This window comes from Hakea prostrata, chromosome 3 (assembly GCF_041222555.1).
Source record: "Hakea prostrata isolate BN-2017 chromosome 3, UWA_Hpros_2, whole genome shotgun sequence".
NCBI classification, from domain to species: Eukaryota; Viridiplantae; Streptophyta; class Magnoliopsida; order Proteales; family Proteaceae; genus Hakea; species Hakea prostrata.
The window spans coordinates 37,049,486-37,074,738 of NC_142602.1; the positions used below are offsets into that span (position 1 = coordinate 37,049,486).

The 25,253-nt window shown below is 38.2% G+C and overlaps 1 protein-coding gene across 2 annotated transcripts in view; it reads left to right on the forward strand.

The window, feature by feature from the left end:
• LOC149022181 (Eukaryotic translation initiation factor eIF2A family protein) overlaps positions 1 to 25,253 on the forward strand; it is a 32,655-nt gene that overhangs the window by 5,393 nt on the left and 2,009 nt on the right. For both annotated transcript variants that reach the window (XM_089150354.1, XM_089150353.1), the window contains exons 9-12: positions 1,567 to 1,700; positions 16,094 to 16,157; positions 16,245 to 16,341; positions 16,436 to 16,548. In XM_089150354.1, the coding sequence (XP_089006480.1) occupies positions 1,567 to 1,700; positions 16,094 to 16,157; positions 16,245 to 16,341; positions 16,436 to 16,548 (408 nt within the window). The remainder of the gene's footprint in view (positions 1 to 1,566; positions 1,701 to 16,093; positions 16,158 to 16,244; positions 16,342 to 16,435; positions 16,549 to 25,253) is intronic.

The following is a 25,253-nucleotide window of genomic DNA, read 5'->3' on the forward strand; positions in this document are numbered from 1 at the left end:
AACTTGATGGAATGACACTAGGAATCAGTTCTCTCCTCATCTCATTCTATGTAGTGAGTTCTTTGCCTTCATAGTAGAACTCACGTTCCATAGTGTTCCGCTAATCTCTAGCAGCACCAACTAACTTTGCTCTGGCCAACCTCATCTTTTTGTCTTCAGACAATTCATACCAGTCAAAGTAGTCCTCTAGGGGAGCGTCCCTTCATAAAATACCTATGGATCAGGAAATCCATTAACCCCTTTAAGTTCAAGCTTGACTTTGTGATGGTCTGCGCCCCTTTCTTGATCTTGACCTCCAGCGAAATAAGATCTTATGTGCTCCATATAGTGGCTTTGGTAGCGGGTGTTAATTTGTAGGCCGGACCGTTAAGACCAAACTGAACTGACCTGTTATAGCCCAAACCAACCCAAACCGAAGCTTAATGGGCTGACTATGGGCTGAGGGGTAAAAAACCGAACGGTTCAGGCTGGTTTGGCCAACCTGTTTGTGGGCTGTTAGCCCAAATTGAATGGACCTGGACCAAACCGTACTAAATTCTCAACCATTGTAAGTTTGTAACCTATTATAAACTTATAAAGAAAATAGATAAACAAAAGCTTTTATTCCTATGTATTGCATAGGGTTTATCTACTCAAGCTTGTTATCCATTATCACATTTGCTAACTAAACTAATTAAAAAAGTAAACATGATTAAAAGAAGTGGGTAGCAAAACATGGTTGCCTAGTTCCATCTCTGCAATTTAACTGGTGGAACTTGCAGAAAGTGTCAAAATTCTGCAGCTTCCGTCAAAAACCTGCATTTTGTAAACGCCCGGGTATCAGTTTCGGCCGAAACAAGGATTTCACGTTGTTTCGACCAGAAGCCCAATGTGTTTCTGTCGAAATGTGGTACTAGGACGAAATTTTCTTGTTTTTGGATTTTACAGATCGAAATTTTGCAAATTTTGACCAAAATTTATTCCATCATATCAATAGAGTGGTTCAATCGGTTCATGTCCAGTCCCATAAGGAACCAGCCTACTGGGGTTTCATCCAACAAGAGTTAGACTTAATTAAATAAATTAGTTAGTTTTAATTTTAGTTTTAGTTTTTTAAGTGTTTAGTATTTCTACCTAAGTGTCAGATTTTGATTTGAAATTTAATTTTGGTTTCAACAAGGATTGTGTTTTATTTCCTTTTGATAGCTTGTATTAGTATGCAATTTCAGATTGAATAGATTGAGTGGCGATAAGCTTAGTGTTATTCCCCTGTTTCTACTTCCCTTTCTTCCTCTTCCTGTTCTTTGAATTCCCCGCTCATGAAAGCCCGCCATGGTGGACCATTCCCAAGTCTACATCAGATACACTGGGATGATTCCTGAAGTTTGGGATAGTTTTAACAATTAGATCAGTTTAGATCTATGCTTGAGATTTGGGTTTTTGTATAGGGTATGAAAATTCAAGAAAGGGGGTTATTCATACTCCAGAATTTGCTCCTTTAAACTACCCCAGGTCTTGTCATATTTTCCATTTCATTGTTTTCAGCTCTGAGTTTTTGTTGTGCTTCATGCTGGTACTATATCTTAGGCATTTTGGGATTATGAGGAGAAAAAGTTACTTGGAACAACAAAGGCTGAATGGTCTGTGACAAGTGAATGGTCTCCAGATGGACGCTTTCTCATGACTGCAACAACGGCTCCAAGACTACAAGTAGATAACGGGTACGTATATCTTTGTGTATATAATCTTCCAAGATGCATGTTTTATATTTATTCTAACTTATGATTTCGTTAAATTTGGGCACTAGAAGAATAGTTTTTTTTTTTTTTGGTGGATGAATACTAGAAGAATAGTTGTTGGTTTGTAAGTGAGAGAATGTCTGAGAGTATATATGTGGTTAAAATTGAAGTCATGTATGATGATGGCATGGTGATTAGCACAAGAACTGCAAGGGTGTAGGTATTGATTCCCAATCACAATTAGGTTACAATTTTATGGTGGTGGTGATCAGTATGCAGCTTTTTCTTTTATATTCCCACACTGTGTATGAGAGTTAGGTCTTCTTTCATGGACAGCATCTTCCCATAGGATGGCATTGGAGAGGGTTAAAAATTTTAAGACACCAACAAGGTGGCCAAGGCATCCAAGGTGCCCAACTGGTTGACGAAGTTACCTAAGTCGTTCAAGGCACCCAAGGCACCTAATTCAGCAAAGGTGCCTGATCAAATAAATCCAATAGCTGAAATGTGTGGTCAACCCTAAAAATTGACCCAATGGTCGAAACTGAAATATCACCTCTTGGCTGAAACCACGTGAACTCCCATCATATGAGGAGTCCTAATATTTATCCTAAACATTGACCAGACATGTAATCAACCCGTAAAGCATAAAAACAATCAAGACTTGGTGGTTGATAGATTTCCATGCCTATTACATGAGACTAATGTGGGGAGAAAGGTTCTAAGGCTTAGCCCTATTTAACCCACAAATCAGAAAAGTCAGAACTAAAACAGGTTTTGAAGTCTAAGGTTTATTCTGGAACAGCCATTAAAATGAGCTCAGTGAAAGAATGGTGTTTTGTCGTAGATAATATTATGATGGTTTGAATGGAGCAATCAGCTGCAGGCTTAGTATAGTAACTTCGTGAAGTAGTCGCTACTTTAGTCTTCAACAGCAGCAGTAACTTAGGAACAATACCAACAGATTCTGTTCATATAAAAAAAGAGGCAAAGATAGGTAGATTTTGCTCTCAACAGCAAAGCTCTTTCAGCACTAGGATTTTGCAGTCAACAGCTGGGTTCCCTAGTCCCTAGGTGTTTAGCTCTCCTATAAGGCTATAGCCCTTATACTTAATTGACAAGAGAATAGTAGCAGAGAAGCAAAGCTTCTTCTTCAGTTTCATTATTGTTCTTCTGGGCAGCCAATCACGTATTTATAGAGCAAAGGTATGCTTGAGTAGACTTTGCTGGGTTATCTAGCTACTATTCTCAGCAGCCACAAGATAGAAACTTTCTGATCTGATATTAGAAACTAAGAAAATAGGACCTATTAGGCTTTATAATTCAACAACTGCATGAATACTAACATAGAAAGTAACTTCATTGTAACTTGGACTCAATAAAATAGAGACAGATTAAAGATCTAGGATTCTAAAAAAGTTCAATCAAATTCTTCATGTGGACCACATCAGAATCTTCCAGCAGTATTTCATCAACACCAAAGAGGGGCTGTGATACTATTCATGTCGTTGTTCATATGGTCAGTTTTGGCCCTTCTAGAAGACCAGCTGGGCTTATTTGACCTGGTCCAATTGGTCCTAACGAAGTAACTTGGGCAGCAAGTTACTTAGTGCACAAGTCAGAGCTGGAGTGTGAAGATCTTGATTTATTTGTTATGTTTATTTTTGGTTGTAATCCTCATCAATATTTACTTTCCTAAATAGTATAGGGCTATAACTTATATTATAAATAAAGCATTATGGGGGAAGGAGAGAACACCCACAATGTCTCTCTTCTTCATCCCCTCTTTTCTCTCTCTCTTTCGTCTCTGGTAGAGTCTCTTCTCTGATATTGCATCATGGCATCAGAGCAGTAGTTCGATTTAGGGAGTCTCATCATCTATTTCTTTTGAGCAACCCTAATTCACACTTGTTCTCTTGGTTGCAGCACCACGACACTGCCTACTCTACCCATATTTGTACGGTGCTATTAAGGATGCTGAAATACTGTTAGGTATTTTTATGCACCATTAAATTTTCATTGTTTACCCTAATTATTTCTTTAATCCATGGACGAGGCTGCGAAAGTTGAATCGTTTCAGATTCAAATCACCACCAACAAACTCAGTGGTGTTGGTAGTTATTTACTATGGTCACAATTAGTTCTTGCATTCATATATGTCAAAGGTAAAGAAAAAAAATCTGACAAAGGATCCTCCAAAAATGGAGTCATCGAACGATAAATCTGTTGTTGAGTTAGAAACATGGAATAAAGATGACTCTACTACTAAAATCTAGTTATGGAATAGCGTCAGAGCCACAAATTGCCAACAACATCATGTTCCATGGTACTACCAAAAATATTTGGGATAATATAAAGGAAGTCTACTCTGGTGAGATAAATATCTCTAGTATTTACCATCTCTATCAAAAGTGCTTTAATATCACACAAGGGGATCAATCCTTGGTTGACTATAGTGCATGTCACACCCCACCCGATGGTATCGGACTCTCCCCGACAACCCATGGGTGTGATCCACAGCTACAAGATTAGGTTGCAGTCTCAGTAATAAATAAGGTACTTAATCTTATAATCAAGAGCAAGAAATAATCAGTTCATCAATTAATAATAAATAAAAAGGATCCAAAATTCCAAAATGAATGCTTAGAGTATCTGAAATAAGAATCTGCGAGCGGAAGCAAAGGTAAAAATGGTCTCATTATTGTTTATCCCAAACCATTCGAAAGTTTAGGAACCCGGCTAACTTGGCAAACAAACAGAAACATGGTCCTAATAAAGGCCATTATGCTCGCATAAGCAACCTCCTGAGTCTTAGATGGGCTGAACTCCGTAGGAACAGTCCTAACAAGGGTAGGAGTCTCTGTGTGCCTCAGAGTATTCCCCTGAGGGTTCATAAATTGGTTTCGTTGGCGTTGAACTCTCCTGGAGAAAGGTTCCCTCATGACAAGCAAAGTAATTTGAAGAAAACAAAAAAATCCACAAGGAATGAGTTCGAAAGAACTCAGTAAGGCAACAACCACATACATACCAGTATTGTATGAATATAACGAAATGAATAGTTAAATGATATACTAAGTATGCATCTAGTGAATCTAACTATGCAAGTTTATATCTAGGCAGACATGCATTAATATATGCACCAGCCCTCCTCTGGGTAGGTCTCGTCACTCTGATCCCCCATGGACTGGTTACCTCTGTTGGGATCCTGGGTAAGGGGTACGATCCGCATCATCCACTATGGCTGGGGTTATTGGTTCACACTCTCTCACCACAACCATTGGTTTGAATACTAGCGCATGTCGGAGATTTTAAAACCTAATGCAAGGTCATACAATAACACACTATATGTGGTCCAGATACCTTTCTTCATGCCTAGTGCCCTATTAGTTTAGTATCCTTCTCCGCCTATGAATGCTAATCCTCACAGACTGGTCACCTTTGTTGGACAACATTACTCAACCCTATGGTCATCCACAAATGTTAGGGTAGATGCCTCTCATGTCTTTTCATGACACCCAAGCCCTCTTTTGGACGCTCATGAGCCCAACCCTCAACATATGCAATCTTACCACTGCATGATAACAGTGGGCCTGTGTATCCTCACGGAGTGGTTACCTCTGTTGGACATGAATAGGAACCAACCATTGCCATCATGGGTCACTCGGCTTTAATACCTCTGCTGAAAGAGTAGTAGCATGTAATAGGTAACCTAACCATGTATCTAGAATTCCTAGTAGGGTGTCAATTTGTAGCCCAAACCATTGAAACCGAACTGCACCGGCCCGTTATAGCCCGAACCGAACCTTAATGGGCTGTGTTTGGGCTGAGGGTGGCGGAGCCCGCACCAACCCGAAATCAAACCGCAACCCGTTATAGCCCGTTTTACAACCCGTTTTGTAATTTTACATTAAATAGTATTTGAATCATTATATTATTACTAGGTAGTTGGTATAGACAATTAAAAAGGTTAAACATGAATTCAAAGATCAAATAATCATTTTACTATTTAATATCTATGTTCTTGATTTCTATAGGATGGGTGGATTTTTTTAATGGAAATTGATCAATAGCAACTTTGTTTTTCATAGAATTTTGGCATTTGTTGTAGGTGTTCAATTATTTCTTATTATTCTCTTTCTTGCACACCATAAACCGTTAGTCAACCCGAGTCTAAGCCGTTAGCCCGAACCCAAACCGCACCAAACCGAAACCGGCCCGAAACCGTTATTTTGCTAATGGGCCGTGTTTGGGCTAGGTGTTTTTCAGCTCGAAACTGTTAGGCCCAGCCCGAAACCGCCCGAAACCGCACCGTTGACACCCTTACTTCCTAGTCGTGAAGGACAACAACCAAGGAAACTGCAATAAGCACCAAGGACAATAGTCTAGACGGCAGTCCCTGATGTTCAAAGTTAGGGATACTAATCCATGCATTTCCCATGTCAAAATCACACCAAACATCATCTCACATCATTTACTAAAGTAATGCACAACAAATAACGTTTATGTTTCACAGTAAATAATTAATCATGTATAAACAATAATTACAACATAATATAGAATTTTAGACATGCTAAGAATAATCATCAGATCAATATTGACTTAGCGGAAAAATATTGATAATTTACCAAGATCCTCAAAATGAAATACTCCAGTATATACCAGTAAAGCCTATAGTTGTGTTCATAAAGTTACGTTTAGGTTTAAAAATCAAACTTAGCAGAAACAACCTCAAAACACACTCTGTTAACCAACCGATTGTTTGGGCTGGTTGCTTGAGCTGGTTGCTTGAGCTGGTTGGTCTAAGCGACCTCCTTAAGCAATTGCCAAGTCTTTCGGTAGAATTCCAAGTCTAAAAGCTGGACCTTTGATCACCGATCTTTTATAGATTTTTCGGATGATCCTAGGCCTAAATCACGTTCTTGAGACACTACACAAGCCTCTCTAACCATGAAGAAATAAAAAACTAACTTGAACATGGATTTATAAATTTATATCTCTTTATGAAAGTATACAACAACAACAAGAACAACAATAAGCCTTGTCCCAACTAAATGGGGTCGGCTACTTGGATTCTTGCTTCCAATCAGTTCTATTTGAGGCCATGCTAGATACAAGGCCTAAGCTATGCATATTCTTTCTCACCACTTCTCTTAAGGTTATCTTATGTCTACCCCTAGCTCTTCTAGTCACTTCAATCTAGATTATATCACTTCTCTGTCCATGGGCATTTATAGGTCTCCATTAAATATGGTCGTGCCACCTCAAACGACTTTCTCGAAGCTTTTCACTTATGGGAGCAACTCCCCAACCAACTCTAATATGATCATTCCTTATCTTATCCTTCCTAGTTTTGCCGCTCATCCATCTTAGCCTCCTTATTTTTGCTTCATTGAGTTTATCTATATGATTCTTTTTAACAACCTAACACTCTGCACCGTACATCATAACTGGTCGAACAATGGTCCTATAAAATTTTCCTTTAAGCTTTCATGGAATACGTCAATCACACAAGCCCCCAGATGTACCTCTCCACGTCATCCACCTTATTTTAATTCTTTGGAAAACATCATCCTTTATATCACCTCTTTTATTTATGATTGAACCTAGGTACCTAAAACAATCACTCTTAGGAATCTCCTTATCGTCAAGTATCACCACCTCACCTTCTGCCCGATCATGACTAAAGTTAAAAACTAGATATTATGTTTTCATTCTACTTAGTTTAAAGCCTCTTGATTCCAAAGTTGTTCTCTATGATTCTAATTTGGTATTATTCCCCACTTGAGTCTCATCAATCAACACAATATCATTAGCAAAAAGCATACACTAGGGGACCTCATCTTGAATGTCTTTGGCTAATTCATCCATTACAAGTGCAAATAGATATGGGCTTAAAGTTGATCCTTGATGTAGTCCAATTGTAATTGAGAATTCATTATTTTGCCCCGCATTGTTCTTACACTTGTCATCGAACCATCATACATATCCTTAACTATGTTTACATATTTACTTGCAACATTTCTTTTCTCTAGTACTTGCCAAATTAATGCTCTAGCAACTCTATCATAAGCTTTTTCTAAGTTAATAAATACCATAAGCTTTTTCTAAGTCAATGAAAGTCTTTCCTACATTCTCTATACCTTTCCATAAGTCTCCTAATTAGGTAAATAGCTTCCATTGTAGATCTTCCCGGCATAAACCCAAACTGGTTCTTCGTAATTGTAGTTAAGTGTCTCAAACGGGTTTCAATTACTTTCTTCCATAATTTTATAGTATGACTCATCAATTTAATGCTCCTATAGTTATTACAGCTTTGAATATCTCTTTTATTTTTGTAAATTAGAACCACGATGGTTCTCCTCCATGCATCTGGCATTTACCTTGTGCTCATAATCTTATTAAAGAACGTAGTCAACCAAACTAGTCCATGGGTTCCTAAGCTCTTCCATACTTCTATTGGGATTTCATCAGGACCTTGTGTCTTAGCGAGTTTCATCCATCTTAGTGCTTCTTTTACTTCGGACATTGAAAGTCTCCGTATATTAGTTTGAAAATTGGTGCCTTGGTGAATGGTGTAATCGTCCGAATCATAGGTGCTTGAAGTATGCTTGTTTAGTAGACTAGAGAAATAGATTTTCCATCTTTTCTTAATGTCCTCATCACATACTAGTACTTTACCATCTCCATTTTTAATACATCTAACATGGTCAAAATCTTTACTCTTCCTATCTCTTCCTATCCCTCATCTTAGCTATCTTATAAATAGATTTTTCCCCTTCCTTCGTGCCCAACTTATTGTATAACTCTTCATACTTATTTTCCCTTGCTTTTCCTGCAATTTTCTAAGCTTCATTTCTATTCAACCTATACCTTTGAAGATCCTTAACATCCTTAGTTATTTGCCATGTCTTAAAACTAGCTTTCTTATTCCTAATGGCAGCTTAAACTTCACTATCCCACCACCAAGTTTCTCTATAAGAATGGACCTTTCCTTTTGATTCAACTAGAACATCTTTAGTCACCTTCTTGATACACATCCATCTCATTTCACATTGCATTAGTATCCCCCCTTAAAATCCCACTTTCCTTGATTGACTACTTCATTAGCGAAGGATTTCAAGCACTCTCCTTTCAAGTTCCACCATCTTATCTTGGGATAGTTAACCTTGCACCTTTTATGAGTTTTTGGGTTAGGCACATATCCAAGACCACAAGTCTATGTTGTGTGGTTAAGCTTTCCCCTTTATCACTTTGCAATCCTTGCACAATAATCTATTACTCCCTAATTAGGAAAAAATCTATTTGGCTTCTATGATGTCCACTTTTGAAAATAATTAAATGCTCCTCTCTCTTTTGAAGTAAGTATTTTACAATTGATAGATCAAAAGCAATAGCAAAATCTAAAACTAAGATCCATTCCTCATTCCTTTCTCCAAAACCATGTCCTCTATGTATATTGTCATAGCCTTTTTGATCTTTTCTAATATGTCCATTCGGATCGCCTCCTATGATAATCTTTTCTCCTTGACGAATTCCTTGCATTAATCCATCCAAATTCCCAAAATTCTAGTTTTAGACTTTCATCCAATCCTACTTGAGGTGCATATGCACAAATTATATTTATGAACTCTTTCTCCATTATAAGCTTGAATAGCAATAATCCTATCACTCACTCTTTTAACATCCACTACATCATTTTTAAAATTTTTATCCACTATCATATCTGCCCCATTTTATTAATTTTATCCCCAATATATAGAAGTATAAAGTCATCCAACTCTTTAGCGTTTTTACCCTTGCATTTAGTCTCTTGAATGTAAGCTATATTAATCCTTCTTTTCCTCATGGCATCTATCAATTTTAAGCTCTTACGTGTTAAAGATCCTATGTTCCAAGATGATAATCTAATCCTACGTTTTTGGACTAGCTTCTTTGCCTACACTCGTCCATGGTGCGGGAACTGCATTCAGGTGCTGATACGACGCGTCACTTAAAGGGGACGCCCTAGCTAACCCTTGCCCATTTGTCACTATACCCGGGCTATAATGTAGTGCATCACATCTTTTGTTGGGGGACGCTTTTATTATATAAGGTCGAATCTATGAAAAGGGTTTGGCTAGATTTTTTCCGGTGCCGGCTGCTGAAGCAAAACACTGGCGAAGTTATCTCTTTCTAAAAGTATCCACCTTTAAAATAGATATTGATCTATTCCCCCAACGTGATTTGATCGGAAACGAAGGAAAATAATTATTTCCCATCTCCAATCTTCTTCCAATAGAGATTTATAAGAAAAATCACTATCTAAAGAGAAGAAAATTAATAGAATAAGAGAATAGTTAGTTTATCTTCTTACAGGATCCAAAAGTCAACAGTCTCCGTGAAAGGGGGGGGTCTTCCTCTCCAACATGTGCTCTCTGACTTTGCAACCATCCCTAATAGTCAAAAGCATTAAAATAATGCAAAAATATGGTTTAAGGGGATTTAAATAGGGTGCCGAGGGCAAAATAGACAAACCTGCCTGTATTGACCACCCAGGGTGGTGGTTGCTTGGCCAATCAATCGCCTCAAGCAACCGTCCCTTGTACTTTTCAGTACTTGGGCGCTTTACACTCTCGATTGATCCCTAACACTGTTGCAACCTTAAACATCATATAAAAGGTTCTTACCTTGCTTATTGACATCTTCTAACCTTGACTTTCTTGCATTGGATATCCACTGGCCCAAACAATCTGGGTTCTTACTGGATCTTCTTTCGGTTCCAAAAGGCTGGTTCTTCACCATCTTTAGCTAGATCCATGGGTTCTAGGGCTAAAACATGGGCTTCAATTTAGATGGCCCACTACTTCTTCTAACTAGAGGCTCAAGTACTCGTACCTGAAATTTGGGTTTTAAGTTAGGATCATCGGGAGTAATTACAATGCACACAAAGAGAATCTGAAAGAATTGGATGTCATCAACCCTTTACTATAGATGCTGAAAAACTACGAGAACAAATGGCCAAAATACAATTGGCAAAATTTCTAGCAGGTCTTAACTCTGATAATCAACTTGTTCACAACCAAATGCTAACAAACGAAAAGGTACCATCTTTATCTGAAAGCTTCTTTCAATTACAACTCCAGACTCTTGGAGGAAATATTGTTGCCCCACCTAAAGAAAACTCAGCCATGGTGGCTGGCCCCGGGCAAGGGCTTCCATCTCAAGGTAGAGGATACTCGGTCCGAAGACGAGGTAGAGGAAGAAGTTCAGCCTATTTTGAAAAAGCTTCAAGAATATGTACTCACTGCGGTAAACATAATCATACTAAAGAAACATGTTGGGCAAAGCATGGCAAACCAGATTGGGCAGATAATCTCAATAATCAGTATCGGTCTAAGTTGCAAACACTGTTGAAGCATCTTTAAACTCTAATCCGGGTAGTTCAGCCACTAAAGATGAGTTATCTCAGATCTTTCAAGGCTTTCAACAATTAGAAACCTCTCTATAACCCACCTTTATTGCGACATTGGCACATTCAGGTAACCTTGTTTTTTTTTCTTTTGGTCCTAATTCTTGGTTAATCGATTCTGGAGCCTCCTCTCATATGACAGAAAATTCTGCACTCCTTTCAAACTTAAGGAAAATTTCTTCACCTCTTATCTTGGCCTATGAAAATACTATAGCTGCCACGGAATTGGAGATGTATCTCCTTATCCCAATTTTTCCTTAAAATATGTACTTTTTATATTTAATCTTCCTGTTATTCTCTTATCTGTTAGTAAACTTTCCCATAATTTCATTTGCAGTATTATTTTTAATTGAGCTTTCTGTGAGTTTTAGGACAATAGGACAGGGAGAATGATTGGTTTAGGACTTGAATGGGATGGCCTTTATTCCCTGGAATCATTTGCCTCAACTTCCATCGCTGCTAATTCTGTTACAAAACTGAGTGCATTATAGTGGCATAGGCGTTTGGGTCACTTTTCTTTATCAAACTTAGAATTGTGGTTCCCTCTTGCAAGAATGTTATCTCTTGAATGCGAAACTTGTGAGTTAGGGAAACAACATAGAACATCCTTTCCTTTTGTCTAATTCTATTAGTCTAGAAACTTTTGATTTAGTGCATTCGGACATATGGGGCCCTTGTAAGGCTTCAAACCGATTCAATTATGAGTATTTTGTGACTTTTGTTGATGACCATTCTTGAATGACATGTTTATACTTATTAAAATCTAGATCTGAGTTTGTGACAAATTTTCAACAATTTTTACTGAAATTCAAACGCAATTTGGTAAAACAATTAAAGTGTTCTGTTCAAACAATGCCCTAGAGTATATAAAAAATGAGATTTCAGTGTTCTGTGCTTCAAAAGGGATCATCCATCAAACAAGCTACTTTAGTACTCCACAACAAAATGGAGTCGAAGAAAGAAAAAGTAGACACCTCCTAGAGTCATATGGTCACTTTTGTTGCACATGAACGTTTCCAATGGTGTTGGTGTGATGTTGTCTTAATTGCATGTACCTTGATTAATTGCATGCTCTCATAGGTTCTGTAGAATAAAATTTCCTTTTAAGTCGTTTATCTGGATCATGCCTTGTTTAATCTCTCTCCAAGGATTTTTGGGTGTATGTAAGTACTCATGTTTTTCATCGATCTGATAAATTGAGTCCTTGAGCCGTTATATGTATATTTTTAGGCTACTCTAAAACCCCAAAAGGTTATTATGTGTTTTGACCCCATTAACTGTCGCCAATATGTTTTTGTTGATTTCAATTTTTTTGAAAATACCCCATATTATGCTTCTCAAGCTGATTATAAAAAAATTGATCTTCCTCTTCCTCTAATACCTATACTTGATGATCTACTTGTAGAAACACCTCCGGTCCCCCTACTGACTTATCAAAGAAGGAAGAAATTGGCAGATGACCCTGAGCAGGAAGATCTCCTGCATAATTCTACACCAAAAGCAATTCTTGTTGCTGAAAATTTTGAGGACCTACCAATTGGTCTTTGGAAACCTAAAAGATTTTGCACTCAGAAAAATACATCCAATGTTGCATACCCAATAACCAATTTTGTGACTACTTCCCATTTATCTTCGGCCTATCAAGTTCTTGATAAATCTCTCAATGATCACCCATGCCTACTTTTGTGACGAAAGCCCTACATGATCCCTCTTGGAAGGCTGCAATGGACATTGAGATGAATGCTATGCATTCTTGTAACACTTGGACATTAGTGGACTATACCTTCTGGAAAAGAAATTACGGGGTGTCAATGGGTGTATGTGGTTAAATACCATGTTGATGGGACAATTGAGCGCTTAAGAGTGCATCTTGTAGCCAAAGGATATACCCAAACATATGGACTGGATAATTTGAGATCACCTCTCCAGTGGTGAGAAGCCATAAAGGAATAAGCCTTTTCCAAAGGAAATATGTCATTGATTTACTGGCCAAAACTGGCAAACTTGAATGTAAACTAGCTAAAACCCCAATGGATGGAAAGTTTAGCCTTGATGATGACAATGAGGAAAACTATCAAGACCCCTAGAGATATCGACAACTTGTAGGAAGTTGATTTATTTAATGGTCACATGACCGGACATTTCATATACAGTTGGGGTGGTGAGTAGGTATATGCAAACACCTAAGTCTCATTGGGGAGCTGTATGCAGGATCTTGAGTTATTTAAAGGGTGCTATAGGAAAAGGGTTGATTTACAAACATAATGCTAGTGTTGCTGTACTAGCATATCCAAATGCTGACTGGGCAGATTTGGTAGATGATTGGAAATCTTCCACATGTTATTATAATTTTCTTGGGGGAAATCTTATTACTTGGCGGACTAAGAACAAATCACTTTGGCTTTATCTAGTGCAACAACTGAATATAGAGCAATGGCTCATACAGTATCAGAAATATGTGGATTAAGGGACTTATGCAAGAACTTGGGTTTCGAATGGAAAAGCCTATGAAACTATTCTGTGTCAACCAAGTAGTAACTTGTATAGCAAGTAATCCTAACTTTAGGAAACGTACAAAGCACATTGAGGTGGATCCCCACTTTGTTCGAGATGAGGTATTAAAGAGCACTATTGTTACTCCTCTGGTTCGATGACATGTTCAATTGGTAGACCTATTTACTAAAGCTGTATATGGATCCTTTTTCAAGTCTAGATGTGTTAAGTTTTGGTAGTGTATATGCTCCGACTTTGGGGGGGGGGTTGTCGAAGTAACTTGGGCTGCAAGTTACTTTGTGCACAAGTCAAAGTGGGAGCATTAAAATCTTGATTTATTTGTTATATTTATTTTTTTGTTGTAATCCTCATTATTTACTTTCCTAACTTGCATTATAAATAATGCATTATGGGGAGAAGGAGAGAATACACATGATTTCTCTCTTCTTCATCCTATCTTTTCTCTCTCTTTCTCGTCTCTAGTAGAATTTCTTCTTTGATATCGCATCAGGTCCAATTGGTCCAATTGAAGCCGGTTTAATTATGCCCAGGTTCGACATCAAAATCTCCTTTTTACTTTCCTAACTTGCATTATAAATAAAGCATTATGGGGAGAAGGAGAGAATACACATGATTTCTCTCTTCTTCATCCTATCTTTTCTCTCTCTTTCTTGTCTCTAGTAGAATTTCTTCTTTGATATTGCATCAGGTCCAATTGGTCCAATTGAAGCCGGTTTAATTATGCCCAGGTTCGACATCAAAATCTCCTTTTCTTTTGTTATTTGAATTACCGAAAGTTGCTGAAATTATGCCTTTTTTCCCCTTCCCTGTTTTATGTTTCAAAGGTCATTTCAGTAGGCAAACAACCATAGTAGGCTCCAATAAAAGGGTGAATGTGATGCTGAAGGCTTCCACATAAGCAGAGTCCCGTGGGGGGGGGGGGAGTGGGGCAATTTTACCACACAGCCTTAAGACAACAATTTTTGCTGAGAGGCTGTTGTGATGCCTTGACCTCAGGCTACAATTGTGATCCACTGACCATTGCACCCAGGCCCGCCCCTTCATAGTAGGCTCTAGTACTTTATGGAAACCTTATTTAGGCTAAATAAACATAGGTAAACCTTCATGTTCCTAAAAAGATTTAGATAAAATGTGTTTTGGATTTGCACCCCTGGTTGGTAGTAAGCGTTGGACATTATTGTACACCTGATATATTAGTTTACATACTTAGTTCTGGTGATATAGATCTGTTACCTATCTAGCTTCTTAATAAGCTCTAGGTTCCCCATATTTCTAGAGACACCAATGTCCTAGCAGATTCTGTAGCTTCGAAGGTGTTATCCATCCAGTTTATGATGGTATGGCCAAATTTAACGACTTAGTTGGAAGTCTTATAACCCTTCTGATGTGAACCAGGGATCTAGGGTTTAATTGATGGATGCAAGCCCTAAATCTGAGGTTCACCCTCAGGATCTTAACCAAGTGAACCAGCTGTAAACTCGGGTTTGTGGGCCCCATTTAGGGTTTCAGCGAGGGGTATAATCGTGTTCACATCACCTTTTCATGCTATTTACATTTAGCCATTGAGAGTATTCTCCTTCCTAGTTTACCCTTTTGTTATTGTTTGTGTTTCATTTTAGGGATTTCTTTAATTACATTCATGACATTCCGGTTTCAATTTTTGTGATATTTACAGATTTGTCATTCTTTTCCTTTATATACCAATAACCCCTAGAAAAATTCTTATTTATTACAATATTGTCATTTTAAGCTGGGCCAATTTGTTGATTTTTCTGAGCTGAGTTATCATAACAGTTTGGAACCAAGGGATTTAAGTTAATTGGTATGTTTACTTGAACTCAACCAAAGTTTGAGTTGGGATTGGTGGATTAATTACTAATGTTGCCTTTATCTAAACTTCTTGGACCATGGATCCCTTAGTTTGCGATTTTATTTGTTGTTGTGGGAGGATGATTGAAGACATAACTGGGATTTTATTTATGGGTTCTTTTGTTTGAAATTTATTGTAATATTTGTCATTTGAGGTGATTATTAGTTGCTTTCATTTGATTGAGTTGACTACAAGAAACTTTCTCAGTGTTTTAATGGACTCAAGAGTGAGTCTGATTGTTGGAGTGCTTTCCTTAGGATAGGCTTTTGTGTAGTCGTTGGAGGTACACTTTTATGAAATTGTTGTGTAGCCATGAGAGTTGCACTCTCATGAGATTTTTTGAGAAAGAACCAGCAGCAGCCTGCGATTCTGGACAGACTTCCTAAAATCAAAGGCTGGTATATTTTTAGCCTTACAACTCTAAGGTTACCTGGTTCATCAACTTGTCTGATGTTTTCTTGGTGTTATTCTAATTTTTGTGTTTTATTTGTTCTATAAACTTGTCCATGATAAGCTGTTGAGCAACACTCTTTTTTCTTGAAGGATAAGAATCTTCCTCTATAATGGATCTCCGTACTTCGTGAAGATGTTTGACAAACTGTTCCAGGTAAGTCTTGGGCATTCTCCTCTATATTTATTCAGAACTAGTGTTGTGATTCAGTATACTAATGTTTAAATGTTGCTACTCACACAGGCTGATTGGAAACCAGAGGCCGCTGAGAAGTTTGGTGATATCACTCAACTCATAAATTCAGTTGAGTCATTAAAAATTGGTGGGCTCAAATTAGAAGGTTATTATTTCTTCCTATGGCTATTCTATTTACCTATATATGTTTATATTTCTCTATTTTCTTATTTTTCTTGGTATGTATTAATTGATTTCAGGGGCAAAGTCTTCCCAAACTACCATAAAAAAATCAAATGCCAACCCACCTGCACAAAAACCTGCTCCATATCGTCCACCGCATGCTAAGAGTGCTGCTGCAGCTCAGGCAGAGGTATGCTAAAAATATAACCATTTTCTAGTGACTTCATGTCTTGTTATGATTTGTCCTATGATTAGCTCTGTGGTGAGGCCATGATTTGGATGGTCCAAAACTCCAGGTTTCCTTCTGTTGAACAATTTGACGGGTCAGCATTTCTCCCTCCAGTTATTATAGCGTCTAGTTGGAATTAAAAGACATTTATATTAGTGTTCCGCTCACTTAATTCAGCGGGTGACATTTTTTTTTTCTTTTTCTTTTTTTAATAGCTATAGTGGAGTGACTTGAGATTGGGATAAAGGTGAGCAAGCCTGATCACGGCTGCTAAGCTTGCTGGTCGAAAAGCTTGCACATCCACCCTTACGCTGTCCTTGAGTCCACAAGCGAAACAAGAAGTCTGACCCGCTTGAATTAATAATCTTTTGAATGGGGTTTGATATTCTTTAAGTATTCCAACTTGTTGCAACTTGGTTGTATCTTCCAAAAAAATCTTGAAATAAAGTGGGCTTCGTTAGAAGCCTCCTTTCTCCTCTTTGATCAATAGTATGGTGAAAATCAAAGAATCGATCAGTGCGACAGATCCAACTCGTTGGATCCTTGTCCCCATTGAACTCGGGGAAATCTATCTTCACCATTTTAGGAGGATAGGTGCCTAAGGTTAGATTGTTCGATCTTATAGTAGGGCCCTCATGAGTGCGACCTCCATACTGGCAAGGAAACAATTTGGTCGAAACAGGAATTTTGACATTGGAAAAGGCCAAAATTTCAATCGAAACTTGTGATTTTTTACTGAAGTTTCGAACTTCAGTTTTGGGACTCATATGGACTCAAAATAATTTGGATTCTTGCATACCTACCTATTTCAAGCATAATAAACACTATGGAGCTACTAGTTTACCAAAAAAACTATTGAAAATGTAATATTTAAGTATATAGTATATATGAGAAGAAGCGAGAATATTACCAATTACAAGTGGACTCTATTCCATGTCTCCCTCTCCTCTTGCACCCTATACAAATGACAATACAAGTCCCATAATGGTTGCTTGCCCCATATGGTTGTTGACGTAGTCGGCAACTGCAACTCTGTATGTGGCCTCATCCACATGCCTAATATATCCTGATGGTGGGAAGTTGTGAATCTCCGGATAAGGAACTGGCTTAACTGCATATGGAAAGGTTAATGGTGGCTGTGGTATAGAGTGGAAGATCTGCTCAACAAATGAAGGAACATCTTGGTTGTCAGTAAGGGCAGGGAAACTATAAGGTCCATACTGACAATAAGGTTCTAGTGGCTGACTCTGACAAGTGACGTGGGAGGGACTCCATAAACTCTGTAAGCTCCATAACCATAAGGCTCCACTGGTGGCTGACCTTGAGGGTGATAGCTAGGAGGAACTCCATAAGCTCCATAAGTCAACCTAGTATAACCAATACTCTCCACAGCAGTATCATATGAGGACTCTGCAGGCCTATGCAATCCGCATCCTTTGGAGGTGGAGTCTCTAGAATCATCTATGCTCATCAATCTCATAAATCCCACCAAGCTCTCTGTATCAGCTGGACGATAAGACCCATATGATGGCATGTCCTCTGTGCTATATTTGTGTTGTCTCCCCTTCCCCTTCCTCGAATATGTCGAGGAAACATTTTTGCCTTAAGATGCAGCTCTAGTATGGTCTGAATCCTATGTCTAGTGGGGTGAACTGACTCTCTCCTGTGAATCTTAGTGGTCGTCCTCCCCTCCCTTAACTCTCACGTACTTGATGGTGCTGGTGGTCTGTACTTAAGATCAGCTGAATCTTGCTCATGAGGTCCAACACCCTCATCCCCTCCATCATCATCATCATCATCATCATCATCACTATTGTCATCATCATCGAGCGCCTGAGTCACATCATTCTCAATGTTGGACCAGACAATTAAATCCTCACTCTTGGTGGATGCAATAAAGTGTGGCATGAAGGGACAGGCGGGCGTTGCATGTGCATTCCCATCCTGGGCCATGAACTCCACATCAGCCCCCATTTCTTTTGTAATCTGTCTATTGGAACGACCTCCCTCTTCATTCAGCAAGGGCTCTCCATTGTCCTTGATCCACTTATCTCTTGGGTTATCATCATCATCCATCTCAAATATGTCGGCCAACTCGATATTGTTTCTCTCTCTATCCATCCCATGTCTAATATGATCCTCCTTCAATCTCATATTATGGTGTAAGTAGACAAGGTCCTCTAGACGCTTCACACGCAATCATTTGTGCTTCTTTGAGTGGATGAGGCTAAATGAGCTCCAATTTCGCTCACAACCAATGGTAGAACATGTGTGGGAGAACACTTTGCTTGTAATCTTACTCAAGTAGGGTGAGTCACATCCAAATTGCAACCACCATTCAGCTGCAACAAACATAGACTCCGAGTCATTTCAATACTTAAATAACTAAGTTAAAGATATAATATAATAATTAAATACATAATGAATTAACTTAACCCCAAGGGCGGATTCTTGTCTCAATACTGCCATGGAACGGCCGAAGCTCCCAGTGGCATCCCTAAATGCCTTTATCTAATATATAAAGAAAAAAAAAAAAAAAAACTAGGTTAATACTTAATAATATAGTATAAAACTATGAATTCTGAATATCAAATCACTATCCTCACCTCCATAATGATGATCGCTTGTTTCGATGTATTCCAATTCCAACCTCTCCACTACATTTTGGATGGCATCCATCAAATCTTGCCTCATCCCAAGATTGTCTTTGTAATGGTACTTGGGTAAATAGTATGTTGTGTAAGAAAAAACAAAAATAAGAAAGAATAGTCAATACTTAATAGTGTGATAACATAAAAAAAAGGGCGTACCCAGTGCCGAAGCTCCCACACTGTGGGGTCTAGGGGAAGGGACTTTCTAGGCAACCTTACCCCTGCTTTTTTTGCAGAGAGGCTGATTCGAACCCGTGACCTCCAGTGCACAATGGAGAGACTCCACCATTGCGCCAGGCCCGCCCTTCATATAGTGTGATAACATAATGAAAATTAAATTGATTCTTAGACTTAACAACTAACCAGCCTTATGCAGTGGATGTTGTAACATAGACTCCCATCTAATTTGGATGATGTCGAGGATTTTCTTGTTGCCGAGTGGGTAGACCTGAGCAACTTGCTGCCTCATCATATCTATTGCAGCCCATATGCTGATCTACCGTTCTCAACACATGTACCACAAGCTCAAGCATCTTCACCACTATTAATGTAGTACTGTATTTGATTGATCAAAATAGTAGCCAAATAGGACCGTTCACAGGGAATCAATTTCAGATATGGTAGACTTAAGATGAAACAGAATTCAGATGTGAAAGAGGGCTAAAACTAGAGTGGTATTATAAGGATAATAGCATAACAAGACGGGCTGAATAGATCTTCAAAACAGGGGCAAAACTATGATGAAGAAATTGAAAGGACAATATGAGGGAATTGAGAATTAAAATGTAAAACCCAGGCTTCACACCGTGAGGTGGATTGATTGGATCGAAAACCAACCTACCTTGATCAAACACAAGGATTCTCCATAGGGAAGGAATGCTAACAAAACAATTTGATTTCAACTGATGAGTTGTGCTCTCACCTCTTACATAAGTCTCTTTATATAGCTATCTAAATATACATAAAAATTAATGTTAACATCTAACCACTAGCTAACACCACTAGGGGCAATGGACGCGGAAGCCGGGGGACCAACGAATACCGAAAACAGAACCAATTTACACGGCGGAACAAAACGGCACGGTCGGTATTAAACGGCACGGGAAAATGGTTTAAACACGGATCAGGATACAATTTGGTACAAATGAACTTATGTCACTTTGTATTAGCATTAAGATCATAATGAAATTGTAATCAACCAATCGAATAATAGAAATTAACAAGAAAACAAAAAATCAATTAATGAGGCAAACAAGTATACAGAAGAGAAGGAAGCGAAACGAAAATGAAATAGGGAATTAGGGATGGGAAAAGTTAGTGTTTTAATTGTAAAATACAAATCTCTTAATGCGACCAACGGATGGTTTGCCGCGGATGAGACCTAAACCGGAACCGACCAAGAAATTGGGGACGCCACGAATTTTGAACGGTACTGTACGGTGCGGTTTTAGACGGCGCGGTTCGGTACGGTTAAACGGTTTCGATACGTAATTGACACCCTTAAACACCACCTACCTATTAATAACTCAACTACTACCTAATTCTTGACAAATGAAAACTCTTTTGACAATGAGTTCTTTTATTTTCAAAGCACAACCCCTTTTATTGACTTTTCGAGAACTAGACTTGGGCTTAGGTCTAGACCATGAAGAGCAAAATATGTGGGCTAACTTTAATCCATTAAAACAGTCCTAGCCCATGAAAGCCATGGGCTGATTTGGGTGATACTTTAGGCCTTTGATGGGCCTGACCCAATGGGCTTCTTCTTTTTTAAATATGTCTTCAATTCTGCATCAACTATCCTCACATTATTCTATAAACTATCATCGAGTATGGTCAACTGTGCTCTGCTTCCTCCTACAGATGAAAAAATCTTCTAGTTAAACCACTGCTCTGATGCAAACATGCTCACAAGGCCAGTCTTTCAACTCTCAAAGCTCTGTAGTGCTATCCAATTGGTAGCAAATCCAGTTATGTCTGGCCTCACTAAGTCACACTGACAATTGTCCCTCATCATCTTTAATGCATATGTGTGGTTATAGATGAAGGTGCTAACTTGTCGGGCTTGCTTCACGGCCTTCTTCACAAGCTTGACCTTGTTGATGTCTTTTAGCATTTAGTTAATGCAGTGAGCAGCACATGGAGTCCAAGTGAGCCTATATCTATCCATCAAGACATCAATACAAAGTTATAAAAAGTGTACATATAACGTAAATATATGTATTTAAAAATAAAAATTAATACTAGAAGTAGAAGCATCTTTTGATATCTGGGGGTTCCCCGCATTTTCAACCCAGCTTCTTGTAGTTGGAGCCATTATCAGTCACAATTTGGATCACATTCTCCACTCCAACCTCCTTCACCACTTTCTTTAATAATTTATAAATGTATTTTGCATGCTTCTTCTCATCGAATGCATCTATTGAGTTGAGGAACACCGTCCTCCCATCACGATTTTGTCCTTCCATCACAATTCAACGTGAAATTGATGAATTGTCTAGTGGGACCAATCCAACCATCAACCATCACAGTCACTCCATATAATAAGCCCATATGGGTTTTAATCCATTAATATACTTATTTAAGTCCTCTTTATGCTTAGACAAATAGACATTATATATCTTATATGAAGTAGGCCCTTGTACACCACTTCTAGCCTTGCCTAGCTCCTCAATCATATCCTTATAGTAGGGCCTTTGGATTGTATGTGCTGGAATACTATGGTACATAGCCCATTTGGAGAAAGCCATCCCCACTTTCTCCTTCACGCTCCCCCATAAGTGCTTCGACTTTATTTGCTTGTGCTCAAGCCTCCTAAATAGGGTCGGATCATTGTGAAGAATCTCTAGATCCGAATCTGTAGTATGTGCTGAGGAAGCTCGACCACTTGTTGGGGCCCGTGGGATAGGAACCTCTTGCCTCACACTTTGACTCCTCCTCATAGGGACTTGGGAGCTACTTGTGCCTCCCATACCTGCTGGCTCTCTAGAGAACCCACAACCCATAGCCTTTTGTTGCCTCCTCATGTCATCAACCCTCGCCTGCTCCTTACTCGTTATCGTCGCCCTCCTAATATGTTCGGACTCTAGATCAGGGTCACATCCATACCCTCTTGGCTTCTCTAGATCATAATCCTCTGGCTCTGGAAGGTCATCTAGGCATGCATCCTTAAACTCCTCCCTCTGTGTTCTCTTCTCTTTCCTCTTTTGCTTTCCCCCAACCAAGTATAAGGCCATTGCCTTCTTGACCTTTTAGGGCACCTTTTGGCATGCTACTACATTCTTGTTTCCCTCAGCTAGATGCACCTTCAATCTAATGGTCCCACCTCCTCCTATTTGTTTTTTGAAGTAATTACACTTACTATTCTTCCTATCAGCTGTCAGTGACCTCCCTTGATGTCTGACATCTTTGAAAGATAGCGTCTGATATAAGAAATACACACTAAGTATCTTGAAAAGCTCCACAATATACTCAAAAAATTACATACATGCTTCTAATAATAAACTCCTATTTTTAAATATAAAACAAAAATAAATCAGTATTTTTTTAATATCTAAATAATTTAAAGAATATATAATATGCACACTAATTATCTTAAAAAGCTCCACAACATCCTCCAAAAATTGTATACATGCTTCCACTAATGCTCTCTTATTTTTAAATATTAAACAGAAATTAAGTAGTATTTTAAAATATTTTAATATTTTTAAAATTAAGTAGTATTTTTTAATATTTCAATATTTTTAAAATTATTTAAATATATATTAAATATAGTAAAAAAAAGATATTAACAGGGAAAAAAATTGATTCAATATCATCACAGCAATATGGTGTCTTAACCTCACATACATTAATTTGAAGTTTATACATCTACTATACAAGTATACATATACATTTATAGCACTTATATAATTTACAAAATAATTTTTAATAACAGGAGGAAAAAAGAAAAAGAAACACTAAGAAGAACCAAAAATTATTTTTGACACTTCAAATTCATAGATCAACACTCTAGACTAGACATACTTTAATTTGAAAGCAATCTAAGTTGATTTGAACCATAAACAAAAGAAAAATAAAAAATAGAGAAGTTTGTTAACTCACTTTCTTGGATTCTCAAAAACTCAACAATGGAGGAGCAAAATTGAAGAAGGAATGCAAAGGAGTCGCTAAAATGAGGTGAAAAGAGGGTTGAATGCAAGAGAAATGGGGGAAAAAAGTGGTTTAGGGATGAGACTTAGCCTTGTGGTTTCCGTTGAAACTGGCGGAACCTGTGAAATAACAAAGGCTTCGCTCGAAACACATGAGTTTTATAACTGGAGGTACATCCCGATGCAAAATGTTGTGTCGTTTCGACCTTAATTTCGTGTCATTTCGGTAAAAACCTGTGACTTCTAGGAAATAATTGAAATTCTGTTTTGCTTTTCAAAAATGTAGGCATTTTGGTAAAAAAAAATTGATCGGAAATTCTTCTACACATGCTGCTGTGATTGATTATGGCATGATTCCCAAAGCTCTCTACTACCATCCACGTTGTCCAACCTCATATTCATTGCTGCAAATAAATTGTTGCATCAAATCCATCATCTCCTGAAACTTGGAATCTTGTGAAGCAACCATCTTCCCAGATCAGCTCCCACGCATTCGAGCTGCTGTTAATTCAATGGAGTCTGGCTTTGATGCCATTTTGTTACGAGCACTAGATCAAGTAGCCTTGCTTCGACCTATTCTTTTAGATGAAAGGGGGAAACAAGGAACAGTTTCTTTTGAGTGAACCAAACTCTCGGTAAGCAATTGCTTTATTTGATAATAATTTTCCTTAAACCGTACTACGTTAATTATCCCATATATAAAGAAGATCCCCGCATTAACTCTCTACACCCACATACCTGCCACTTTCTAAACTCGAGGATTAAGTTACCCGTTGCAACCAATTCCCTAACTCCTTATCTACTATTTAGGAAACAGCATAGATATCTTTATTTTCCTTGATATGCCATAAGACTTATCCAACTGAATCAACCCCCAACAATTGCTGACCTTTTCCACCCTAAAAACTTGCTAGAATTAATAAACCACTGCCACCTTATCACTTGAGAGAGTCGCCTTGTAACACAAACAAGGGGCATGCCATGGTGTAATGGTTGGTGGACCACAAGTTGTAGCCTGAGGTGAAGGCTTTGCAACAGCCTCTCAGCATAAATTCTTAGGGTAAGGCTGCATTGGAAAATGCCCAACCCCTCCCCCCCAGGGGATCCTACATATGCGGAAGCCATAGCCACTAGGATCACCCTTTTTTCTGCCTGAAACAAAAGTGGTAATCACCACTAACAATCCAAACATGTATGAATTTTCCAGTTTAATTTTCATGAAAACCCTAGTTCATTTTCCTCTATTAACTAGGGTTTAGTTCTTCAAACTGAAAATCTAAATGACTCTCAAAATAGTTTTTATGGAGAGAATTGGGTATTAGTCACTGCTCTAATACGATATAAACAATCCCAAATTCTGTAACCAGTTCCAAGTAAAGATGAGAGAAGAAGAAAGAGAGATTGATAGAATAATGGAAGAAAAGGGTCGTGTGGTAGAATACGTGTTCTACCATACAGCCAACACATCTATTTGTAATAATAAACTATAGGGAACTATGAAAGGCATACAACTCTTACCCAAATGTTAAAGCCTAAAGCTTAATAGGAAACTCAAACTAGGACTCAAATAAGTAAGGACCTACACATATAAAGAAGCCACGATAGGTGGACTCCCCCTATTGTGTTACATCGTAATATCTCATACTAACACTGACCAGTCAAACCCAAGATCTATCAGTTTTTCATTTGAAACACTAATTTGAAATCTCAAAATCAAGAATTGTCATAATTTTCGTTTTACTCATCCAAATCCTTCCAAAATTTGGGAGCGTTACCAGCTCAATAAACACAAGGTTCGAACTTCGATCCAAGTTTCATTACTCTCTAAACCCTTTTGACACCCCCAAATCTTTCACTTAGAAGT